We start from the raw sequence: 23,102 nt of genomic DNA on the forward strand, positions 1-23,102 counted from the left end.
TCAAAAACTACTGGACCGATTTTAAAAATTCTTTCACCATTCGAAAGCTACATTATCCACGAGTAACATAGGCTATAATTTATATGCCGGGTCAGCTAGTCAATAAAAAATCAGCTAGAATAGATTCTTATAAGAAAAACAATTCTATCCTATGTGAAAAAATAAACAACAACACAATCTAATCAAAGTTTAATTGAAAGTGGTACTTAAATCACACATTCTCGTACGGTGGAGCCAGATAATAAGCGCCTAAGTTGCACTACCATAATGTTTTATATATCTCTCATTATAGTGCGAAAAGACCCGTCAGTTATTTTATTCCTAATTTAAACTTCACTATTCTAGTTCTATTGATTATATTCTATTCTATTGTATACTTTAATTTAGCACCCTTCTAAAGCGGGTCTAATTAAAAACATGGAAGAGAATTTGAAGTAATGATTATATAACTTTTTTTCTTTGAATTCCTTTGATATGTTAATATTGTAAGACCTTCGTACCTATATTCATGCAAAAAAGGTTGATTGACAATAGGTATTCACCTATCACAACTGTTCGCTGTTACAATTACCATTTATTTACCCTTTGCACTCCTTAGTAAAGAGTCTTACATAATAGTGCGAACAAAATAATGTTGGTAACTACCTAATAGGTAATATTTTTGACAAGAACAACATATGTAAAAAAGAGTACATTATATATTTTATTATCCTGATCTTCCGCAATGGGGGCAAGGTCTGTGGGGTAAACTAGAGACGCCATAAATCTCGTGCCAAACTAAAGTTCTTTATAATAGAGCCTGTAATTTCTGAGTATTATGGCTGTCACGTACGAAGATAACGCATTTATAAGAATTTTGTTTTTCGCTGCTTTTGCTGTTATACAAACCACAAAATAGTAATAAACTCGTAAATGCAAATTTCAGGATAATATTGTAATGCCAAAAATTGACTTTCATAAGATTCGAAAGAGCGACGTTCCTTAAGTACTTGAATTTATTCGGGCAGTCCGATATCGAATCTCTACATACAAAAGTGTGAAAGAATGCGTGCCATTGTATCGTGAGCGTGAGCCTGTCGATATTGACGATAAGGTGCAAGGAGCTGGTCTTTCCCTGTCCGCGCGCAAGGCTGCCGTGACGTCCGCGTGACGCAGGCGCTGGCCGCTGCCCGCTCGGCGCGCTGTCACTGTCCGCCGCGCCGCCGACGGACGTTAACACCTGCCTGCGCGTGCGCACGCAACGCGAAAGTTAACGCACGTTATTATTTTGTATTCAAACGGTGCCCGTAACGCTCTCCTTTAGAAAGGACCACCACATCCTTTGCCCGCGACTTGGATCCCAGCAAATTGAATGTAAGTCAAATTATTTACGTTTTTTTTTTATTTTTTTTTATTATAATTGTAGATTAAAGATTGTTTAACTAAAGGAATTAATGACCATTTAATGTGCTATAATTTGTTTAAATAAGTTGTAAATTATGTTCTTTTTATCCTTGTATCTATTATTTTTATAGGTAATTAATAAAGAAAACATACAATGTCTTCTTAATAGCCTAATAGAAAACTCAGTTATTTAATTAATATCAAGATAGACCTATTTAACTAATAACATTAGAGTTACACTTTCTTCTATGTATTAAAAAACCGCGTACTTTAATTTTTATAGCAAAATCACATTTTTTAGAGAACAACCAAAAATTGTTTGTTTTATGAATGAAAAAATATAATATATGGTACGGTAAAATCCATATTAAACAAAAACATACACGTAAAAAAACCTTATAACCTTAATAAATAAAATTGCATTTCAAAATATTTTTACTCGTATGTATTAATTATATCTATACTTAACATTATAAAGAGGAAAACTTTGTTTGTTTGTTTGATTGTAATGAATAGGCTCAAAAACTACTGGACCGATTTTAAAAATTCTTTCACCATTCAATAGCTACATTATCCACGAGTAACATAGGCTATATTTTATATGAAATATATTTGATAAATAGATTTTGAGGCGGTACAAAGTATGCCGGGTCATCTGACAGTATATCTGTTATTACCATTTGTGTTACTTATTTGTTCCATTCCACGAATATTTGTCAAACATTTAACGTAGGTACATACACGCGGACGGACTACATAGCGGCAATACACTACGCAAAAAGCCACAGGGAAATACATAAACTATTGGTACATCAAAATTGTTATATAACGATGTAACTGTGTACATTTACATTACTTGTAATACAAACACATGATGAAACTTTGCTGCATACATTCATGAGGATTTCAGAACAAAAATTATCGTGAACTTGTAAAAAGCTATTATGACTCCATAAAGATCATGAACGCACAAGATTATTATGTTCCTTAAACAATTATTTCAAGTGATTCTGTGAAAACTCTTATACAGAAATTAAACGAAGTAGCCAGCTAGCATTATGTAAAATTGACATTTAGTCAATTTTACATAATGCTAGCTGATCGGCAAACGTTATGTTGCCATAAATAAAAAAGGCTAACAACCCTTATCACTTAGGGGTATGAAAAATAGATAGTAGCCGATTCTCAGACCTACTGAATATACACATAAAATTTGACGAAAATCGGTAAAGCTGTTTCGGAGGAGTACGGTAACTAACAATGTGACACGAGAATTTTATATATAAGATTAATTGTGTATTATGAAGCATTGCAATATTATGATCATATATTATCTCATTATTTTCTTTATGTACACATTGTACAATACAAATATTCCTTCGCTCAGACATAAACATCGTATAATATATACATTACAGTATAATCTAAACTTAAATTCGTTTCACGTTTTAATATTTTAAAATGGTTGCTGGTGACTTTTAATAAATAAATACATAATAATTTATTGTAATAAAATTACATTACATTATGTACCAACTACCAAATATTGTCACATAAAAACTGAAGTAAGTTAAAAAGAGCACAGTACAGAACGCGAATCACATAAAAACATCTCCAATTAAGTTTTTATCCAATGTTGTAATATTCCGTATATTTCATTTCAAACTGCTTAATAAACACATGCGTATTAGGCTTTATTAGAAATACAAAACGCGTCCGAACTTACTTTTCCAGGGTAACGACACATCTGAAGTTCGATCCCGGAATTCTATTTTGAATTGTTTACAAAAGGCTAATGGCTGCATTTTCTACTATTATACTATATACGCTTCTGCTACATAAAAATATTTTAAAATACTGATCAATAAATAATTCATTTTATTAAGGAAATTTATTTCACATCACAAATAAGTCGGCGCTTTCCTTGAAATATACTTCTAATTATGAAATTATGTAGCAATAATCAGCAGAAATTTAAAATCAACTTGAGTAAACCCAAATATTCTTAATTAGACCTACTTTTACTACAACATTCATGTTTTTACTCGCGCGCGCAATACTTGAAATCTTGAATTTTAAATTGACCAATTAAAGAATAAACTTAGAAAACATTGCAATTTTTCCAAGATTTACTTTATAATCGGAAGATGAAGTTACAACTAGACTATCGTAAACTATATTTACGTCGACGACAAATAAATCCAGTTATGCGCATAATTATTTGCTTTTACGTGCACGGCGCACTTTTAAAACTGGTATAATGGCTATAATACAGGTATATTGACTACTTCCTTCTACAAAAATTCCCTGACATTATAAAAAAGACGCGCTTTGTGCTAGATGTTGTGAGATGCAAGCGCACAGGGTTACCATATTTCCGGATTCTGACGGACATATTTGAATTTTTAGTCCTGTCTACCCAAATATACACACGTACAGCCTATGTGGCTTTTCTCAGACCTTACTATACAGCACTTCATGCTAATCGACGTCCGCGACCTTATAATTGATTAGTTATAGATAATAATAAATGCGTAGGTAACGGTTATTTATTTTAAAGACGTTTGAATATGGTATGTCCGGCTTTAAATAAGGTATGTCGGATATTTTTATTTTAGGCTTGGCAATATAAACATGCATTGAGATAAAACTGCTAAAATATTCGAAATAATAAGAATAATAAGGGGATTTTAAGCCTAAATTAGGCATGAGCGGTATAACCTAAACCTAAACCTATTTTGTTCAAACGGTTAAGTTATAATTCTATTTGTCGCATAAAAATTATTTGCCGTGCCGACAGTGAGCGCAGACCCTAAATCGTGTTTATGAGTTGGTTTACCAACAAGTGATCATAGTTTTAATTGCTTTTTTTTCGTATGTGAGCGCATCCTCAATGTGTAAAAACAGAATCTTTTACTTCGCAAATCAGAATAAAATCTATGGGTACTCAGGTATATAAAAAGGCAGGCAGGAGAGTTGGCATCTTTTTATTTTCTGTTAGCAAGCCGATTTTCTTTGTATCGTAGTTATTGACCCATTTTAAAGTTATATTTTTTATTTATGTTTAGGATCGAATAGCAAGATGTCGGTGAACACTGGTTATATGAATTCATTTTTAATAGCACATTTTTTAATTTATTTTAATAGCACATAGAAATATGTACATCTATATTAGGTATTTGTGGTGTTTAATAGCTATTTCGTTCGTAAGCTTTTTACAAAAGCGATGCAACAAAAATATTTATACTTTGATATTTAGTTACTCCAAAGCTGTTGCATAATTAATTAAAATACTGTATTCAACAAGTAAATATATTTATGTAATATACCTATATGTATATTGTGGCTGTAAGTACCTACGTACAACGTTTATATTAAAATAGGTAGTTAGGTATTTATTCCGACACGTCAAGCAAAAAAAAACGTTGTTTACTTAAATGTTTTACTTTAAAAATGTTACTATAATATACCACAAAGCCTTAATGCTTTGATCAATTAAATAGTGATTTAGGTGTATAAACACTAATCAAGTACTGATTAAATGCTTAAATAGAAGAGTTACTTTTGTCAATAGATAGACAATGACCGATGAAATAAAACAGAGGAGAATAAACCTTCTTCGATTCGATTATAGCATTCTAATGAGATTACAGTCCTAATGGTAAGTGGTCACTTCCGCCCATGCATCTGTGACCAACTTCACTGGTCAATAATAAACAACTATTTACAATTATTTAACAGATTAAAAGTATTTTGAAATTTGTCAAACTATCAATATCAAAAAGTTAAAAATACTCATAATGAATATTTTACATCTATTTACCGTCTAAAATATGATATCAACAAGTGACTTGAATCACCGACCTATAAGGGGTTATTCTAAATCCCATCAATATTGTAACGTGACAGATTTGGGAGCCTTTCGTATTAATGACGTTACCAACGATATCATCGACATGATAGCTATGTTTATTTGCCCATCTCTTACATAAGCTGCCGATGGCTTCGCGGCGTCCGAATTGATCGCTGCATATCGATGACGTTATATTACACAATACGATATATATACGATAGAAATCATCGCATGCCGTCCGATATTTGAAGTGATATGATTGCTTGTGATATCTTTGTTGCAGATCGCTTATTAATTGCCAGATAATCAAATTATCAAATTTGATTATCTGGCAATTAATAAACGTTAAATTATATTTTAAATGGAATTCTTCCCTTCGGCAATGTCTCACTTCAAGGAAGTCGTGACGTCGTCGTCAACCTATTGCTGTACCACTGCTGGTCTCCTCCCTGACATTTAAATTTAAAAATAATTTTAATCTAATCATTACGTAACTTCGAATTCTTACTGTTGAAAAAAATGGATAAATAAATATAAGTTTATTAACGTTATAGCATACAATTGGAATAAAAAAGTCATACTCATTTTGGCGAATTATAAATCAGTATCTACAAACGTCATGCATAGACGTGGCAGTAACGTCAATAAAAAACAGTGCATAAAATTAAATAAGTTAATAGAGGCTACAGGTTATACAGGTTAAACAATTTGTTATTGCTATTTACAACGCCGCGGACTCAATTTACAGGGAAAAAGAGCAAAAGAACACGACTTGGAATCTAACATAACCATCTAATAAAAGTAGATACCTTTAATTGGATGCTTATGCTTATAAATAATTTGTTTTTGCTTTTTAGCTTTTCAATTTTGTCCCACCAGGGTGCTTTAGGGGCAAAATAACGTGTCGTCCTATTTCAACACTCATGTCTCGTCTCGTTAAAATCAGATCAACCTATACGGTATATACAAAATAATATATAGTGAATAAACAAATGAGCTAAGTAAATTGCAAGAACGTTTATCTTTACAATTTAATTCTACGGTACGCATTTTATCAATTTTGACCTCGTCGTTGTCCGCCTAAAGGCGTCAGTATCCACTGATAGGATTGCCTGATTTACACTGTTTAAGATTAGCACCGTACCCTTAGTATGACTTTTTACATTTTTACAAAAATGACTGTATTTGTTTACGTATTTGCCCATACATTTCTAATCAGCGCCCCTAGCAGACTGTATCAGAACTGATTGGAAATGTATGGAAATACGTAAACAAGTACAAAACCAGTAATTTTATTAAAAACGTAAAAACTCATACCAAGGGAAATTGTTCCACAAATCTATGTATTTATTGTACGTCTACCAAGGATGACCCATGTGGCTATAGATTTTTATTGTATTGTATTGACTTTGCTGAAAACGGTCAAATAGTTGCGGAGCTAAGCTTTGACCTCGCTTACCGCTTCGCTACCTAACCTCTGCTGGTAAAGCAGCCTAAGATTACTGTTGGACAAAGGTCTTGGCTTCAAAGGAAAGTTTTGCCATAGCGACTGCCCTTGACTTTACCTGGTACAAAGACAGTAGATAAATAACTTCGCAGGAAGACGCATAATTATTATAAAGAAGTATTTTTACCGGATCTTGACTACCTTGTGCCTCCTTTTCAATGTGAATAAACTTTAAATTAATTATTAATTGCCAATCGACCTTTCTCGAGGTTTTGCGTTTCGGCACACATATGATAGTATGTTATGTCATCAATTTTGGACATCCGATTCTGATTGTTGATTTAAACGGCTCAGGGTTCTTTATAGATTAATAATTATTTAACGATAACATTTAATTATGCAAATTCAACTTTACTTTTTATGATTATTGTATGTTTTATTCTAATCTCGAGCAAACATGAGAATTACATAAATATTACCATTGTGTTTATTTTTCGGTCTTATTTTGCTTTTATTTCACGCACTTAAATTTTATCTGTGTAATAAAAAAACCGATTTCAATTAAATTTGAAAATAATTTTTCTGCAAGTGAATCCTTCGTCAACGACCCACTACTGTCCCACTGCTGGGCACGGGTCTCTTAGCGCAATAGCGGCTTCGGCCAAGTGAATAACTGTCTTCCCAAAAGCTAGGTCATGTTACTTAGAAGCGTAGTTACTTAGCGAGTACTATTAATTAATAATTGTTACTAGAACTTGATTGAACATTAACCTTTTCCGCAAAGATTCCTAGAAGTACTTATAACGTTAGAATTATGGGGCAGGTAATACGTATTCAAACAAATAATATTTAATAAGATAAAACACAAGATTTAATAGTTTTTAATTTACTAGACTGTGGAAGTTTTCGAGCATATTTATTCTTTAGGGTGGGCTCCAGCCTTAATGACTTGATTGATTTTAATATATATATAGGTGTAGTTGGATTTTTTTTCGTAACAATTACTAGTTATTAATTAATAAATTTAAACCTTAATTTTTCAACCTTATGTTAAACAAGTGTGCTGAAGTAGGTATGTATATTGTAAAATAAATTACTGTACTACGTTTGCTTCTGATCAATTAGGTAGTTAGTGCTTTTCCTATTGACCTACGTCTTTCGTAAATTAACTAATCCGAAAAAGGCTAACTGAGGAAAATCGATTTAAAAGTGCATGTAAACTACAAAATTAATTAATCCCGTATTTGCTTCAAAATAATAACTTTTAAATTTGAGTCTCTCCACTCAATAATATTTTTTATACATATTATTATTAATGATAATTGTATAGGATATCGATAATAAATTGTCTAATAATTATACCAATTTGAAAGATTTGAAGATATCGAACAAAAACTATTGATTGACGCGGATACGTACGCGGGAACAAAAAATATAGACAAATCGTAATAAAGTATTGGTATATAAGTAATGTAGTATACATTCTGATGAAAATGTTACAATTTCTCCTTTTAAAATACTTTCGAAGGGATTTAAGTACGTACTGAATCCTTTTTACCAATATCGACAAAGGAGGTGGCACTTCGGCTGTATTTATTTTTAACACGCTTTTATTAGCTTGGGTTGTATGTAGGTGTGTACGTAACAGAATGGAATCTTTGAGCCCGATTTCTATCCACTTTGAACGTTCAGTTTAATTCAAAGTTTTGAAGAATTATCAAAAACTGATGACAATACACGATTTTATTAAGCTCCAATTGGGAGTGATATACGAGGGCGCGTTTTTAAGTCCGCGGAATGGCGGGGTTGGAGGGATGATAGCGGGCTTGTTAAGGGCGGTACGTGTTAAGTGACTCATAAATAGTATAAATATAAAGTTTTATCACAATTGCATCATTAGTTTTAAAACTATCGACAATTAAACAACTCAATCCGGAAAAAAAATTAAAGTATGGAGAAAATCGAGCATCGCGCCGTTATAAAGTTCCTTACCAAGCAAGGAAAGTCTGTGCAAATCATAATGGAAAAGATGTCATCGGTTAACGGGGACTCTTGCCCTGGAAAAACGATGGTTTACAAGTGGAACAACCTTTTTAAGCTAGGCAGGGATTCACTTGAAGACGACCCACGACCCAGACGGTCTGTTGAGGTGACCACTCCGGAAACGATGGCGAAAGTCGAAAAATTAGTACTGGAAGATGCTCGGCTAAAGAAGGAACAGCTTGCAGAAATGGTTGGAGTATCGGATACAAGCATTTTTAAATTTCTGCATGACCATCTTGGCATGACTAAGGTCAGCGCGTGGTGGGTGCCGAGAATGCTCACGCCGCCTCAAAAACAACAGCGCGTTGAATGTTCCCGTGCGTTTTTGGACCTCTGTGGAGAAGATAAAGATATTGTATTGAATCGAATTGTTACTTGAGATGAAACTTGGGTTCACCATTATGAACCTGAGTCTAAACAAGACTTCATGCAGTGGCATAAAAAGGGTACAGCACCTCCTAAAAGGTTTAAGGTGTCACAATCGGCCGGAAAATTCATGGCGACAGTCTTTTGGGATTCAGAAGGAATTTTGTTAATAGATTATAAAGATAAAGGTGTCTCTATAACCGGAGAATATTACGCAACTATCCTGGAGCGGTTAAAAGAAACCATCAAAGAAAAAAGGCGGGGAAAATCAACCAGAGGTGTCCTGTTGTTGCACGACAATGCGCCCGTACACAAAAGCCGTATTGCACTGGCTGCCCTGCATAAGGTGAGCTTTTGATATTTTAAATCACCCACCCTATAGGCCAGACCTGGCTCCCAGCGATTATTATCTCTTTCCAAAAATGAAAAAAGAGCTTCGTGGAAATAAATTTTCTACAGACGAAGAAGTTAAGGACGCAATTTTTCCGACAAGGAGGAAACATTTTTTATGAGGGTTTAAATAAGTTAATACAAAGATCTTAAAAATGTATTCGTCTTGCAGGAGAATATGTAGAAAAAGAAAAATAATTTTGACATTTTATTTTCCCTCCTTGTCCCTCATTCCGCGAACTTAAAAACGCACCCTCGTACAAAACGAAAGCGAATCGAGAGGCTACGCTATGACGTAGCAACGTGCGACGGCAACACGTAACATGTGTAACGCAATGTTTGAGAACGTTCTATGGGATGGATGTCGGGTAGTGGGGTGCGCGTCTGTGGCAGTGGGTCAGTGGTTCCGCAGGGCGCGAGCGGGCGGGCGTCGGCTGGCGCAATGTCCTTACGTAAAGCGCGCGCCCGCAAGCGCGGTGAAAGTGGTTGTGGTAGGGCTGCTGCGTTTTTTTTCTGACTAAAAGTTTTTTTTTTTTTTCAAAGATAAAGTATTTTTGGGAAATAAAAAAGTATACCTTTTTATTTATTAAACAGTTACACACTTATGTTTTTTTTTTCAAAGTTAAAAGTTAAAAGTTTTTTTTTTCAAAGATAAAGTATTTTTGGGAAATAAAAAAGTATACATTTTTATTTATTAAACAGTTATACACTTATTTCAATCGACCACTTTGTTGCCGACTTGGTGACACTTGTGATGTCAGTTTTTTTTTTGCTGACCTATAACTATTAAATAGGATTAAAAACTGTAACCCACACTACACCTTTTCTAAGATACGATTTCGTGTATGGGATGATCTGGATTCGCAATATCATTCAGTTGAAACAAAATACAGTAACTCGCGTACTATATTATTCTAAATTTTACTATAATTACTTTATAATGCACGTGGCAACCCTGCTTCTCGGCGCCCAACATTACACTGTCACCTGATCCACAAGTTTCCTCGCCACTCATTAAAAATTGACCTGATCTTGGCCTGGTCTTTACGTGTTGCGCAACCACAAAAACAGCACCGGTCCAATTGTTTTTGTAATCTGGGGTAATCAATTTAAAATAGGATATTATCGCCGTTTTGATAACGTAAGATCTGGTAAACCGCGGAATGGTGTTTCCTCAGCATACATTTTGAATTACGTAATCCTAACACAAAAATGCAATAAGACAGTGAATTACTATAAAGCGTGAGTGGGAGCGAATTTTAGCGCGAAGAGCCAGTCAAGGTCGCCAGTGATAGCTGTTGTGTGACGCAAACACATAAACCACAGCACATCGGGCGTCGAGAATTGTCTTTTTAGGGTTCCTTACCAATGACTAAAACGGGACCCGATTACTTAGCCTCCCCTGGCCGTCCATCACTCACTAACCTTTATCACTTGAAACGTAATAGATAGACGCTTGAAATTTTGTATGTATTATTGTGGCTGCGACTACAACAAATACAAAAAATATAGGCAATGGAGCCCCATGCTAGAAAACGGTATTTTTCGAAGTTTCTTTGGAGTATTTACTAAACCATTAGGTAGACATTTTCAATGTTGAAAAGATATGTAGCTGCTATGATAAGAAATAATAAAAAATGAAAATTCGGTGGCAGTACCACTTACCACGAAAACTCCGTGTGCAAGTTCGACTTGCACTTGACCAATTTTACTACCGCTACCGTATTAAGCATGTTCAATATTCATGCGTGCATAGTAGGGAACTTATTTATATATTCCGTAGCATTTATTGCCCCATAATGACCATCACCTAGCCTTGCCTTATTATGTTATGTCCGCCTCCATTATAATAACTGTCCGGTGACGCACATCGCAGACTGATTCTCGTTAAATTTAAGGTATACTTATTCAAGAATCATCCATTTTTGTGATTCACATGGCTAGCTATTCTACCTAGTTAAACTGATTCATACTATGAGACACATGAAAGGCGCAAGAATTCAAAAATTAATTTCAAAGGTTCTATAAAGTACTAATTTTCATTATGTTAGTTCAGTCTTCCGCATGTATACAGATGATTAATGATTTTAATGTACTTATTCGATATTTCTTCCATTTATGATTATACATCATTCTATTTAATATATCCAATAAAACACTGACCGTGGCCATGGGAGTGATTGAAGCCGTAATCATCGGCTACCTGTATTTTAATATTAACTGTTATATGATTGAAGTGTTTTAGAAACTAAACTGATTAGATACACTAATACCTAGTTCTCGTGTATATGTCCCAACATGATGTAATGTTACCTGGCAAGGAATGTTATGTGATAATATTCGAAGAAAGTCACAATAGCAAGACTCATATTTCATGAAATGGTCCCCTAGTCGCCGGCTACCAATAACAAATATTAAACATGCTTTGACATATTTCTTGATACTCTTATCTGCACTAAAAGTGCATCCTAAGTTTACACATACATATGTGTATTTTTTATAATGTAGTAGTAACAGACGAGCATGCAATCGATCTGATGGTAAGTGGCTACTGCCGCCCATGGACATCTGTAATGAACCCCGGATAGGATTAGATATTCCTACCTGAGGTCGGCCACAGATGCGCCACTACCACTGAGGACTAAGCTGGAACGTCTTGGAAAAGTATGTCTCCCTTACCACACCCTTCAAACCAGAACAACAGTTTAACACTGCTGTTAGGAGGCAGAAATAGGTGTGGCGGCGCCGTGGTGCCGCCGGAGTCAAACCACAGGGTATCTCTTAGATTGTTACGCGATAAATGTTATTGTCGCCATTTAATAATGTTATGATCCATTCTTAATCATCGCCTACCTAAATTATAAATAGTGTCTGTTACAGCATCGATTGTACGTAAATTCCTAGTTCTCGACTATGTGTATCAACAAGATCTAACGTTACTTGCAAGCATTCATGTTATGCGATAATAATTCGGAGAACGTGACAATAGCACGGAGTTGTCTACAAACAAACGTGCTAGCACATTTCCGATAAACCCGATGATTATGTTTAAATGACTCAGTTCAATTTATTATTTTAAGTACCGTCACATTAACAATCTTTTTTATATTTAATTTAATAGAAATAAAAAATCTTTAGATCACGGTTTTCATTGTTGTGGGAGTATATATTTTTTTATTTGATGAATAAAAATAATATTATTTTATTAAGTAGGTAACAAATTAGCAAGCAATCTACGTCTTGTTTGGAAAATTTATGCAATACAATTAATATAGGAAAAAAATAGTTAAAATTGGCTAAGCCATTTGGTAAATATATAGTAGGTATGAATATAAACAATGAATGTTTAGTTTAATAAATTTGTAACACATATTTACATACATATATTTCTGCACTTCTGTATGAACTTTAAGAATTCCAAATCTGACACTTCACCGCGCAATGTGCTAAAAAAGGGGTACGAAATTTTATATTCTCGTATGAATATAGATACTTTTCGTACTTTTAAAAAATGTATTCACACGTACCTGTTGTTATGTGTCGTATACCATAATCTGAACTGGGCTACATAAGCCGCTTTGGGCCGCTTATCGTCGGATAAAATGCATGCTCGTCGCCGCTTTATGTAACTCTTTCACTACGTACATAGGTACCTCAACACAGTATTTATGTCAAGTCCAACGACATATTTGTTCGACTTGTCATACTCATTTTTTTAAACCTTTCAAATTCAGGGAGATGGTTTTTTTTTTATAAATTGTTCTTATTTTACATGGGTTAGCAATATTATTCATGGTCATTCAGTCAGATAATGATGCGTCGTAATGAGAGTAAGTTCATAAAGTTTGTTATGACATGACCAAAGAGATTTAATATAGACGACTGGACATTATAAAGATCAAATTACAAAAAAAAATATCGCTCTACACGCTGACACTATCTGGCATCGATAAAAACTCAGATATAATCCTCAGATAGAACTCAAATAGAATATATTTTAAGAATTTCTTATTATAAATGTTTCTCATATCCGGTCTATTATATAGTTGAATCTCTTTGGCCATGACAAATTTTACTCTCAATTCGTCACGCATTCGTCAGAACTGTTGTAATCATCTTGTTAACTTGATGCACCACCACTTCGGCTGCCAAGTACACTCAATCGGGGTACGTCCACTACAGCCTTAATTTGAGCTGTCCACCGCATAGACTAGACATCAGGGTCTCGTGTCCTCGACTCGTTATGTCACACCCGATTACAAATATTTAAACTTAAATAAAGAAGGAAAAACTACGTTGGAACAATCTAGAGTTCAAACGTTTTAGAGGAAGGCTACGTACCTGTTATATTGTGTGACTGGTGTATGGCTCGAAGGACCATTTAAAAAAAAAAAACGCAGTTTTCTATCATTCTATTTTATGTAGGTGAAAAATTAATATATAGTCTAATATAAAATATATACCTAATGCTACTCTGATGTTTTTTTTAAACGATACTGTTACTGATATCAGCATATAATACTTTATTGTTTTTGAAACAATAGTATCAAACCTTAGTAATGCTTATTATGATCTTGATGATTAATTTTAATAGTTTCCTAACAGATACGCCATAAACATTTCATATTACGTTAGAAGTGGTATTTGGGCTGATAGAATCGCCTACCTTTCTCTCTATAAAGCCGCGTATTTGTGATGTAATTGCCGGATTTTTTAATCACACATTCCGTATGCGAAATCTGCAAACTGGCCGTTTTAAGGACAGTGCCGCAACATGTTAACGTATGGTGCTTCCGCCCCGCCACGTCTATATGACGATTCATAGAACGTTTGCCACCTTCGAGAAGTTTGTTTAAGAAACACGTATACCAGTAATATAGGCTTGTGTTCTTTATTGTTCACAAGTGGACAGAGCAACAATATCAAAATTACGTCTTTACTCCTGCATGTGATACGAAATCAAAAACGAAATTATATAGACGTGTCGGGGAGACTTGATTCGTAGTATCGCACAAACCGCCGTCCTATAATGCTCTAATGCTGTGCTCTCGATGTAGAGAATAATACAAGCTCGACAGAGAAAAAAGGCAATTAAAAATTATTAACTTGTGAATCAATTGCAGTAATATATAAAATGGTTATGGTCGTCTGCCATTCTTCAGCATTCAGTTTTGTCTATGATTTGAAATATGTCGTCAATATTGCTTTTACTTACTACGTATTTATTTACATTTATTTTAATCTTGCAATGGGCTATGGTATCTAGACTTTAGTAAATCCCCTTCAATCATAAAGGAGACCTAGTGATGGTAGAGCATTTTTTTGTATGTTCCCTCCTCAATATCGTCGTTAAATGAAAGGGGTTTCTGCGAAGAATACGAAAAACAACATGATATTACTTGTTTTTAAAGATTTCCAAATACAATTACTTTCCGTATGTTTTAGAAAATCATTATTTCCCACAGTGTTTAGGCCGACCTCGCAAATATTGCTCCGGAAATGTCACATAGTAATTATACTATGAAATGTCATGCGTACGATGTCGTTAACTAAGTGTCTATTCACACTTGCGACAACTGCACCACACTTCAGCAAGTGCAAATAACATCATTCCAGCTTCTTCCCGCTGCGTTCTGTGTTTTTATGTAATACAGGAATAGCAGACGAGCTATTACCATCAGGTGGACTGCACCCACCTGATGGTAATTAGCTACTGCCGCCTATCAACTATATCGGCCACAGATGCGCTGCTACCCCTGAGGATTAAGCTGGAATGCCTCGACAAAGTGTCTCCCTTGCCACACTACCTTACTTGGTTAACATTGTTATCACAAAGCCACTGCAAGAATATGTTATAATAATACAGTAGCCGGCCGCTCATGCACAGTGTTGCTTGTAATTGCGTTGCGGTTTCGATGTGGTTAGCTTCATACTTCTGTCGATTTGGACGGCAAAGTGCGGTTATGAATACACAAAAATATTCGCACATACTAATATTCGCACCCGTGCAGTTGCGTATGGATGTGGTTACGTGTGAATAGGCACTAAAGCTTGTTGCAAATAAACATTGCAAGATCGGTAATGATCCCGCGTTATTTCCATATTCCGCGTCCGCAAATTACTGCTTCTTAGTAATTGTTATATTTATATTTTACACACGACTTACCTTAAAGGATTCCTTATGAGGTTCTAACGATTCTAACGGTTCGAGATTTTAGTTGAGGAAATTAAAGTGTAAAAATATCCTCTTAAGTTGTCAATGTGGAGCGTCTGTATGTAATTTGCAAATAACTGCCATTTTCTTAGCTAATACTTTTATCTAATTGTAATAGGAGCCACACAATTAATTTAAATAATGACATTTTACTTAATAAGGTTAAAGTAGCTAAATGATAAATAACTTTTCATATGAGTACTTACTGATAAAAACAATACCTACTTAAATCTATCATTATAATGAAAGGCGCAGTTATGTCCGAACTTCACTTCACTTACCGTTAAGGTGCACGAAATCAACAAGTTATTATGTTATGTACGAGTCTACCAATCCGCACTTGACAAACATGGTCCTCAAGGTGCTTAATCAGGGGTCGACAACACGCGGTCCGCGACCACTCTTCTTGCAGGCTGCGTCACCTAGCGGCCCCTTCCATTTCTATTAATGAATGTCTGCCTAATGTCTTCCTAAGTTTTAATGTACCTAAATACATGAATACCTAATTTATTTCCCACATTTTTTTCAAACTTGAAAATAAAAAAACAAATGAGACTTCTTTATGACACCGACTCTACATATTGTTGTCGATCTTTTTTTATTTTATAAACAAATTTCTTTTTTTCGCTAAATTTTGTGGCCTGCCATTACCTCATTTCGCTACTTCGTGTCCCTTGTTAGCAAAAAGGTTGCCGACCGCTGCCTTACTCCTATCATTCTAAGAATATTCTAGATCCCATAGTATACAATAACATATTGATAAGAATGATTATTTATGAATGAATGAAGTGAACGAACCTATAAAACTACTTCAGAAACGGTTATGAATTTGCGCCTCTGAAAATCCCCAGCTAGGCACATTCACATACATACATTATTATATACTCACTCGGTTATACTCCGTGTGACTTGTGAATTATAAAGACCATAAGTTCAACCATCCGCGGTGGAACAATGCTCGTTAACTGGGTCATGTTCCCAAACCTCGTATTAAAGTTTCTCCCTAATATTTTGTATGGAGAAAATTATGTTGTGCATACGATTATTTCTCATTAAAGTTTAAAGTTATACTACAAAAGTCCTAGTTTTCAACAAGAATTGCATTTAGGTTATACGATGTTATACTTAGATTCATATTATGTTAGTACGTGACATAATAACGTTTATAGTCCACAGTCCACTGATTGGACCGTGTCTGACCTCACACACCAAAGTATAGATATAAACAAGGGAAATTTAGGGATTTTCACACTAACTAACAACGACTTTTACCCTTTTTCACTGACACAGAAAGATGATTCTGTGTCATTAGATCATGTGATCATTAGATAATGAGTTCACTTTGATGATCTATAGTACCTGCCTAGTGTTGACAGGAATTTCATATAACTAACAGTTGTAGTATTGTAACCATAACGTAGGTAACGTTTTTAATTTAGTATCATCGAGTCCGTGATCAAGACCGCGCCTAAAACAAGCGTGTGCTAATCACATTAATTTAAATGTTATATTGGTGAAATAGCCCTTGCGTTTTATAATACTACTTTTGACATGCACATGCAAATTATTTTAATATGATGTTGTACCAGTTTCAAACGACCTTGCAGCGATAGGTGGAAAATATTTGCGACGCTATTATAGGTATACCACATAAACTATACAGGCCAAATTAATATGAAAAAATATGTATTTTCTTAAAATTGAGGCTTTTCCTTTAGTTTTTCATTTATCATTACTTCCCAGAATTTGATCCTTATAAGCGACACTATCAAATAGTGGAATAATATAGAGGTGTCACTTTTTTCAAAATGAACTCTTTCTATTCCCGGCTAAGGAAAACAATATTTTAAAAAACTAATGATGCAGTTTTAGTTTTTATCAAAATCGGCCTCGTAACTTTCAGCATTTTTCGCTAATCCTTATAGTTTCGGATTTGGCCCTGAAGGCCCGTTTTAAAAATTCACCCTGTATATATCAAATTACTATACACATTTTTATTTTAGCACTAATGAGGTATTTATGTTTCTTTTTTTGCACTTAACCACAAAATTTTTAAACCTTAAAGCATATAGACTTTATATATTTTTTTCACACTGGGAAATACTTCTAATTGTTGAATACAATAATTTCGATAAAAATAATTAACACCAAATTTTAAATAATTAGTAATTTATTCGTTTTAACATTTTATTTAAATTTTCTTATCGACATTACAGCTGGGATTGGCCGAATATTTGTGAATTTCAATGAACTATTGTTATTAACGCAGTTAACCCTGATAACTAATAATACAAATAAACAAATGCAACAAATTAATACGTCATGAAATAGTAAATTAACTATTGTTTTAATGTGCATCTTTGCTGTTTAAAATAGAAGTGTCAAAATAATGTCCATTCTTAAAATGGAACAATGGAACTATAATTGGGTCAATTACTTCGTTTATATTAGTTTGTCAAAAGTAATTACCGTCACTGACGGGTGCAGCCCTCAGATGATTTTACGTACGCACATTAGTTGGTAGCAGTCACGCAACGGAATCGTATCGCGCCGGAGTTGCTCACGTGAAAGCGGTGAAACTAAGGTACGCGACATGTGATTGAAAATTGTCTCCACACACTATGTCCGATTCATAATTAGGTGTCCAAAATAAGAATAATAAACAACGGTGTTGGTTAACCTGTCAAAAAATATGTTTCAAATGGTAGTTTCTTATTTGACGATATTTAATAATAACGCACAACGGTAATACAACGCTAATAAAATAATAATCTAAATAAATTAAGATCAATTCACATAAACTATAATCGTTTCTAATATTTATATTACTTCAATTTCGATCCATACAGTAAAAATATTAAAAAAAAAATGTGAGCCGTCACGGGACGCCTGGCAGATGTGAAACATCGACATTATTTTGTAAAAGTAATATGCAGAAAAGAACATATTGTGATAGGAACTAAATATGTCATAATGATAAAATAAAATATTACGATTTTTTTCCAGATAACGATGACTATTTATTGAATAAACATTTTTTTTCATTAAATACAAAAATTTACGAATTTATTTCAAATCGTGACTACTTAATTCGTTTAATCAGTGACTTCGGTAATAGTTATTGCGCATGGCGACGCGTCGCCACACCGTACACACTACTGCATATAGACTGTATATATATACCATCGTACGGCATGCGTCGCCACGCCAGAAATCGGTTTTACGTGCGGCTATAGATGTTTCACATCAAAAAGGTTTATGGTAGAAAATTAATATGTCGTAATGGTAACACAATCGGATCCAAAACATTTTTTGTGCCGCCATTTTTAAGTTTCGTAGCTGATGTTATTAATTTTCGTGATCGTGATCGAACTCCAATGTTTTCTCGTTTTCATAGCGCGTTTGTTAAAGTTTTCTTTTCTTATTAATTTATTTAGGTTTACAATAACAGTAATCGTATTTTGATAATGACATTTCTTTGCTTACATTATGGACACCTAATTTAGAATCAGACTATAATCAAGGATATCGAACAATACATTGAACAATCATAGTTTAAAATTAAAAAATATATATCTTGTTTCTAGTTGATACCGAAGAGGAAAAAGCTTGTTATTAATATTTAATCTATGTAATTATCAAAACAGGACAATTTATGCCAATTATATATTGACAAATTTTTATATAGTCCTAACTTCGTTCATTATATTTATATGAAAATAGTAAAAACAATACAACAACGCAACGAACAACGAATAATTTAAAATTTAATAAACCATTAGAGTACTTTAATCGAAAACAAAACAAAATCGATTTTCGAACAGATGAATGAAAACAATTTTGATGCCGACAATTTTTATACAGAAACGAGAAACGCTTATAAAAATCTCAATCACAATACAATGTTCAAAGTCCACATAATATGGGTAATATTAAGAGCTATGTTGGCTGGAAATAGCCCGCCGGTCACGAACGCCGCTCTATCGGATCACCACGCCTTTATGTTCCTGTCCTAATTAACTAAACCGTCATTTTATTCTGGCTTGATTGGAGGATCACTTTGTGTTAGTTTTTAATATTGCAAGCAATCTACCTGATTTAATGTTACTTAAGGCCGTCAACAAATTCAAATGAACATACATCTTATCTGAATTAATGCAATGACCTAAAGATCAAATTTGGATGGCTCGTATAATGTATGCCGTGCCCAAAGACCACGGACATTAGTTAGGGAGAAAAAGTATCATCCGCAATTTTATTAATAATATTATTATAGTCCGCGCCAAAGTGCTAGTCCGCTCTGAAGTAGTTATACAATTTGCTATGGCGACGCGATTCATTTCTATATTCAGAGCGGACTAGCTGTTTTACGCGGACTATACCTATTGGTAAAATGACCCGCTCTTCTAAAATATATGTGTCTATACGTCAATCGGCTTGGACTGCTATTATTTTTTATACGCCTTTGAAATTGTTCTTATAGTAATTTTATTTTTGTTTCAGATTTAATTAGTTGGTAGAAACCTATCCAAAGATGGAGAGCGTGAACTCTTGGTACAGGGACCTTATGGATAACAGGGGCGGTAAGTTTGCTTATCAATTGTTATAATTATTTATCCAGCATAGTAAAATATTGATATCGATTTTAATTTCTAACATGTTTGGGTATGTCCTTAAAAGAGGAAGCAATACTCCACTTCCTTTCTATCAAACTCGTATAAATATAAGTATCAAAACAAAAGCAACCTTATATACATAGTATACGTATATATACAATTTCAGATTTCATGTACTTGTATCCGCAAACTTGGAAAAATTGTTGATGGACTTGAAATGTTTACACAAGGTTGCATTTCTTTATAAGACCTCGGGGGAAATATCCGACTGTGCCACAGCAAAGCGTGGCTGTATTAAGCTATACATATTGTAAAAGAAACTAAACCTTTACAATTTAATACTCTGTTACGACCGTCAGAAAAATAGATTATTATTACATACATTCAATAGAGTTAATTTGTTACCATTTTCAACTTGCAAACATTGTTTTAATTTTGAACAACATTTAAAAATATGAAAGCAGGGTAATTGATTTAAGTTAATTTATTCAGCATAAAGGTTTCATGTACACTATCGCTAACATCGGCCCGAACACGGAGCCGTTGACCTCTTTGCTTTATGTGTTTAGGTTTTATAAAAAAATATTTGGTTGGGACCTTTATTGTGAGTTCATGGAGTTCATTGTATGCCCGACCATGGAGCGGTATATGTATGTACATTGTACATATACTTAACCTCACGAGCACAAACTAATAAAATTATATTTATGCCTTAATCTATGACTTTATTTTTGTTTCGAAGTAATTACACACATCAATGAATATTGACAAGATTACCTTCAGGGTAGTTTATTAATGTTCACATTATGATAGCTTAAGAAAATGGCTCTACTAGAAATACCAACAAACAATAATTTGATTCTGATACAAATCGATTTAGTAGATTTAGAGGTAGTCAGACGTTGATTAAAATAAATCGTAGACTCTTCGCTTAATTTTTATGCTCCTTATAAAAGTACATCTAGCCAAAACTTCCAGCTCCATATGCACCGGTTATTGCGGATTCGTTACGCTTAAGCTTACCCAACCTTTAGGCGAAGGAAACTCAAGATCGTGTGTCATCTCGCAGCTGTCGAATAGAAAGACGTTCGCTTAACACAGTTACGTAAAGTGGGCCTGGTCCACTTGCTCGATGAAGGCTCGTACACACTTGACGGAGCGAGTGTGTGGGGACGACGTATAGCATAGCGAAAGAAAATAAAAGAATACAATATAATTTTATTGCTCTAAGCACATGTAGGGGTTTTTTTTAGTCTGAAAATGTTTATAAAATATTGACAGCTCAAAATGTAATCGGGTTCATCCCGTAATGTCAAACTACAGAGGAGAGCAAAATCATTAAAATGAAATATTAATATATTTTTGAAAAATATAGAAATCTGTAATGAGTTACAGTTTTAAATTAAAGACTTGTACACGTTTTTCCATCTTTATCTTACACCATTTAAACATCAAACGATTCTTGGGAGAAAAATTCACAAAGCAACACTTTGATTTTAGCTCTCGATTATAATCTTGTTGAATAATACGACTATAATAAATATTCAAATAGTATGTGAATAATTATAAAAATCATGATTCGCTATGATTATGTGTAAATTTTATGATCTCGAGTCCTCGTCCGTGACACACTCAATTTTATTTAACCTCAACATAGTGAGAAAATGAAATGCTGAATAAATGTCATGTAATATTCAATACGAGCGTGTATTGAATCAATTTAAAACGATTCAATTTATTATTGAACAAAATAAATGACAGTGCAATATTGCACTTTATAAATACAATGCCATTTACATCCATTTTAATATGTATATATCACGTGTCATTTTAATATGTATATATCAGGTTTAACTGTAAAACCGCTCAACCGATTTCATTGAAATTTTGTAAGTTTGGGTGGTTGAACCCTGCTTAAGGATAAAGTACTTTTGAAATGGACAGGTGGCGCTGTTGTCGAGATTTTTATGGGAGGACTTCTGATCGCATTTAATACATTTCAATAATAGTTTAAGGGTGATAGAACACTCACTATCCCTCACTCTTAGCAAGATTGTAGGAGTATTTAACTTAACTTTGATTCTTCCATCACATAAAAATCATCGCTTTACCGCAAAACTCATTTATTGCACAATTACAAAATATTAAGTACAGTTAATTAGTTCTTAATATTTACAGTATTACAATGGTTTTAATAACAAAGATATTTAACAAAATATGTATTTTTAAATAATTATAATTGTATGGTTGTACAGGGAGATCAATTATAACCAAACATAATTATATTTCAATATTACCTTTGTATTACTTAATTATTTTTTAATTGAACCAATATTTTAGTAATATATAATACAATATCAAGATTTATGGCAGCAGTGTTTGACTTAAAATGGGTTCTTTCATGACGCAAAAATATTATATTATAATGTGTGTATGTGTGTTCAAGCCTTAAGGCATGCGGTAACATCTCCGGTCAGCGTTATGTCAACTGCAACACCGGATTAGCAGCCTTCGGATAGTGACGCATTAAACACCTTTAATTGTTCATTGTGTTGACACATTAAAATTCCGCGCTAAATATTAATATCAATGTTTGTGCAAACCTTAAGGCCCTAGCAGACGTGCTACTTTAGCATTAGCGATCAACGATTTACGTCCTGTTTTAATAATCAATCTATCAAAGTTTTGCTCAGGAAAGTTTGACAATTGGAAGTTTGACAATGTCTAATAGGTACATAGATTAGTAAAGATACTTCGCCGCCTTGAAATTGAATGAAGCCACAAACGGCT

General features: G+C 33.8%; 1 protein-coding gene across 2 annotated transcripts in view; it reads left to right on the forward strand.

The window, feature by feature from the left end:
- Nucleotides 1-23,102, forward strand: part of LOC140751167 (very long chain fatty acid elongase AAEL008004) — a 55,033-nt gene that overhangs the window by 11,114 nt on the left and 20,817 nt on the right. The window contains exons 1-2 of one of the 2 annotated variants that reach the window (XM_073085045.1): nt 1,182-1,353; nt 20,200-20,279. In XM_073085045.1, coding sequence (XP_072941146.1) covers nt 20,231-20,279 — 49 coding nt within the window. In that variant the 5' untranslated portion in view covers nt 1,182-1,353; nt 20,200-20,230. Of the gene's footprint in view, nt 1-1,181; nt 1,354-20,199; nt 20,280-23,102 lie in introns of those variants that run through there. The other variant, XM_073085044.1, reaches the window with a different exon arrangement.

This window comes from Epargyreus clarus, unplaced genomic scaffold, assembly GCF_041222505.1.
Source record: "Epargyreus clarus isolate Ecla_fem2 unplaced genomic scaffold, WU_Ecla_fem_2.2 ptg000021l, whole genome shotgun sequence".
Lineage (NCBI taxonomy): Eukaryota > Metazoa > Arthropoda > Insecta > Lepidoptera > Hesperiidae > Epargyreus > Epargyreus clarus.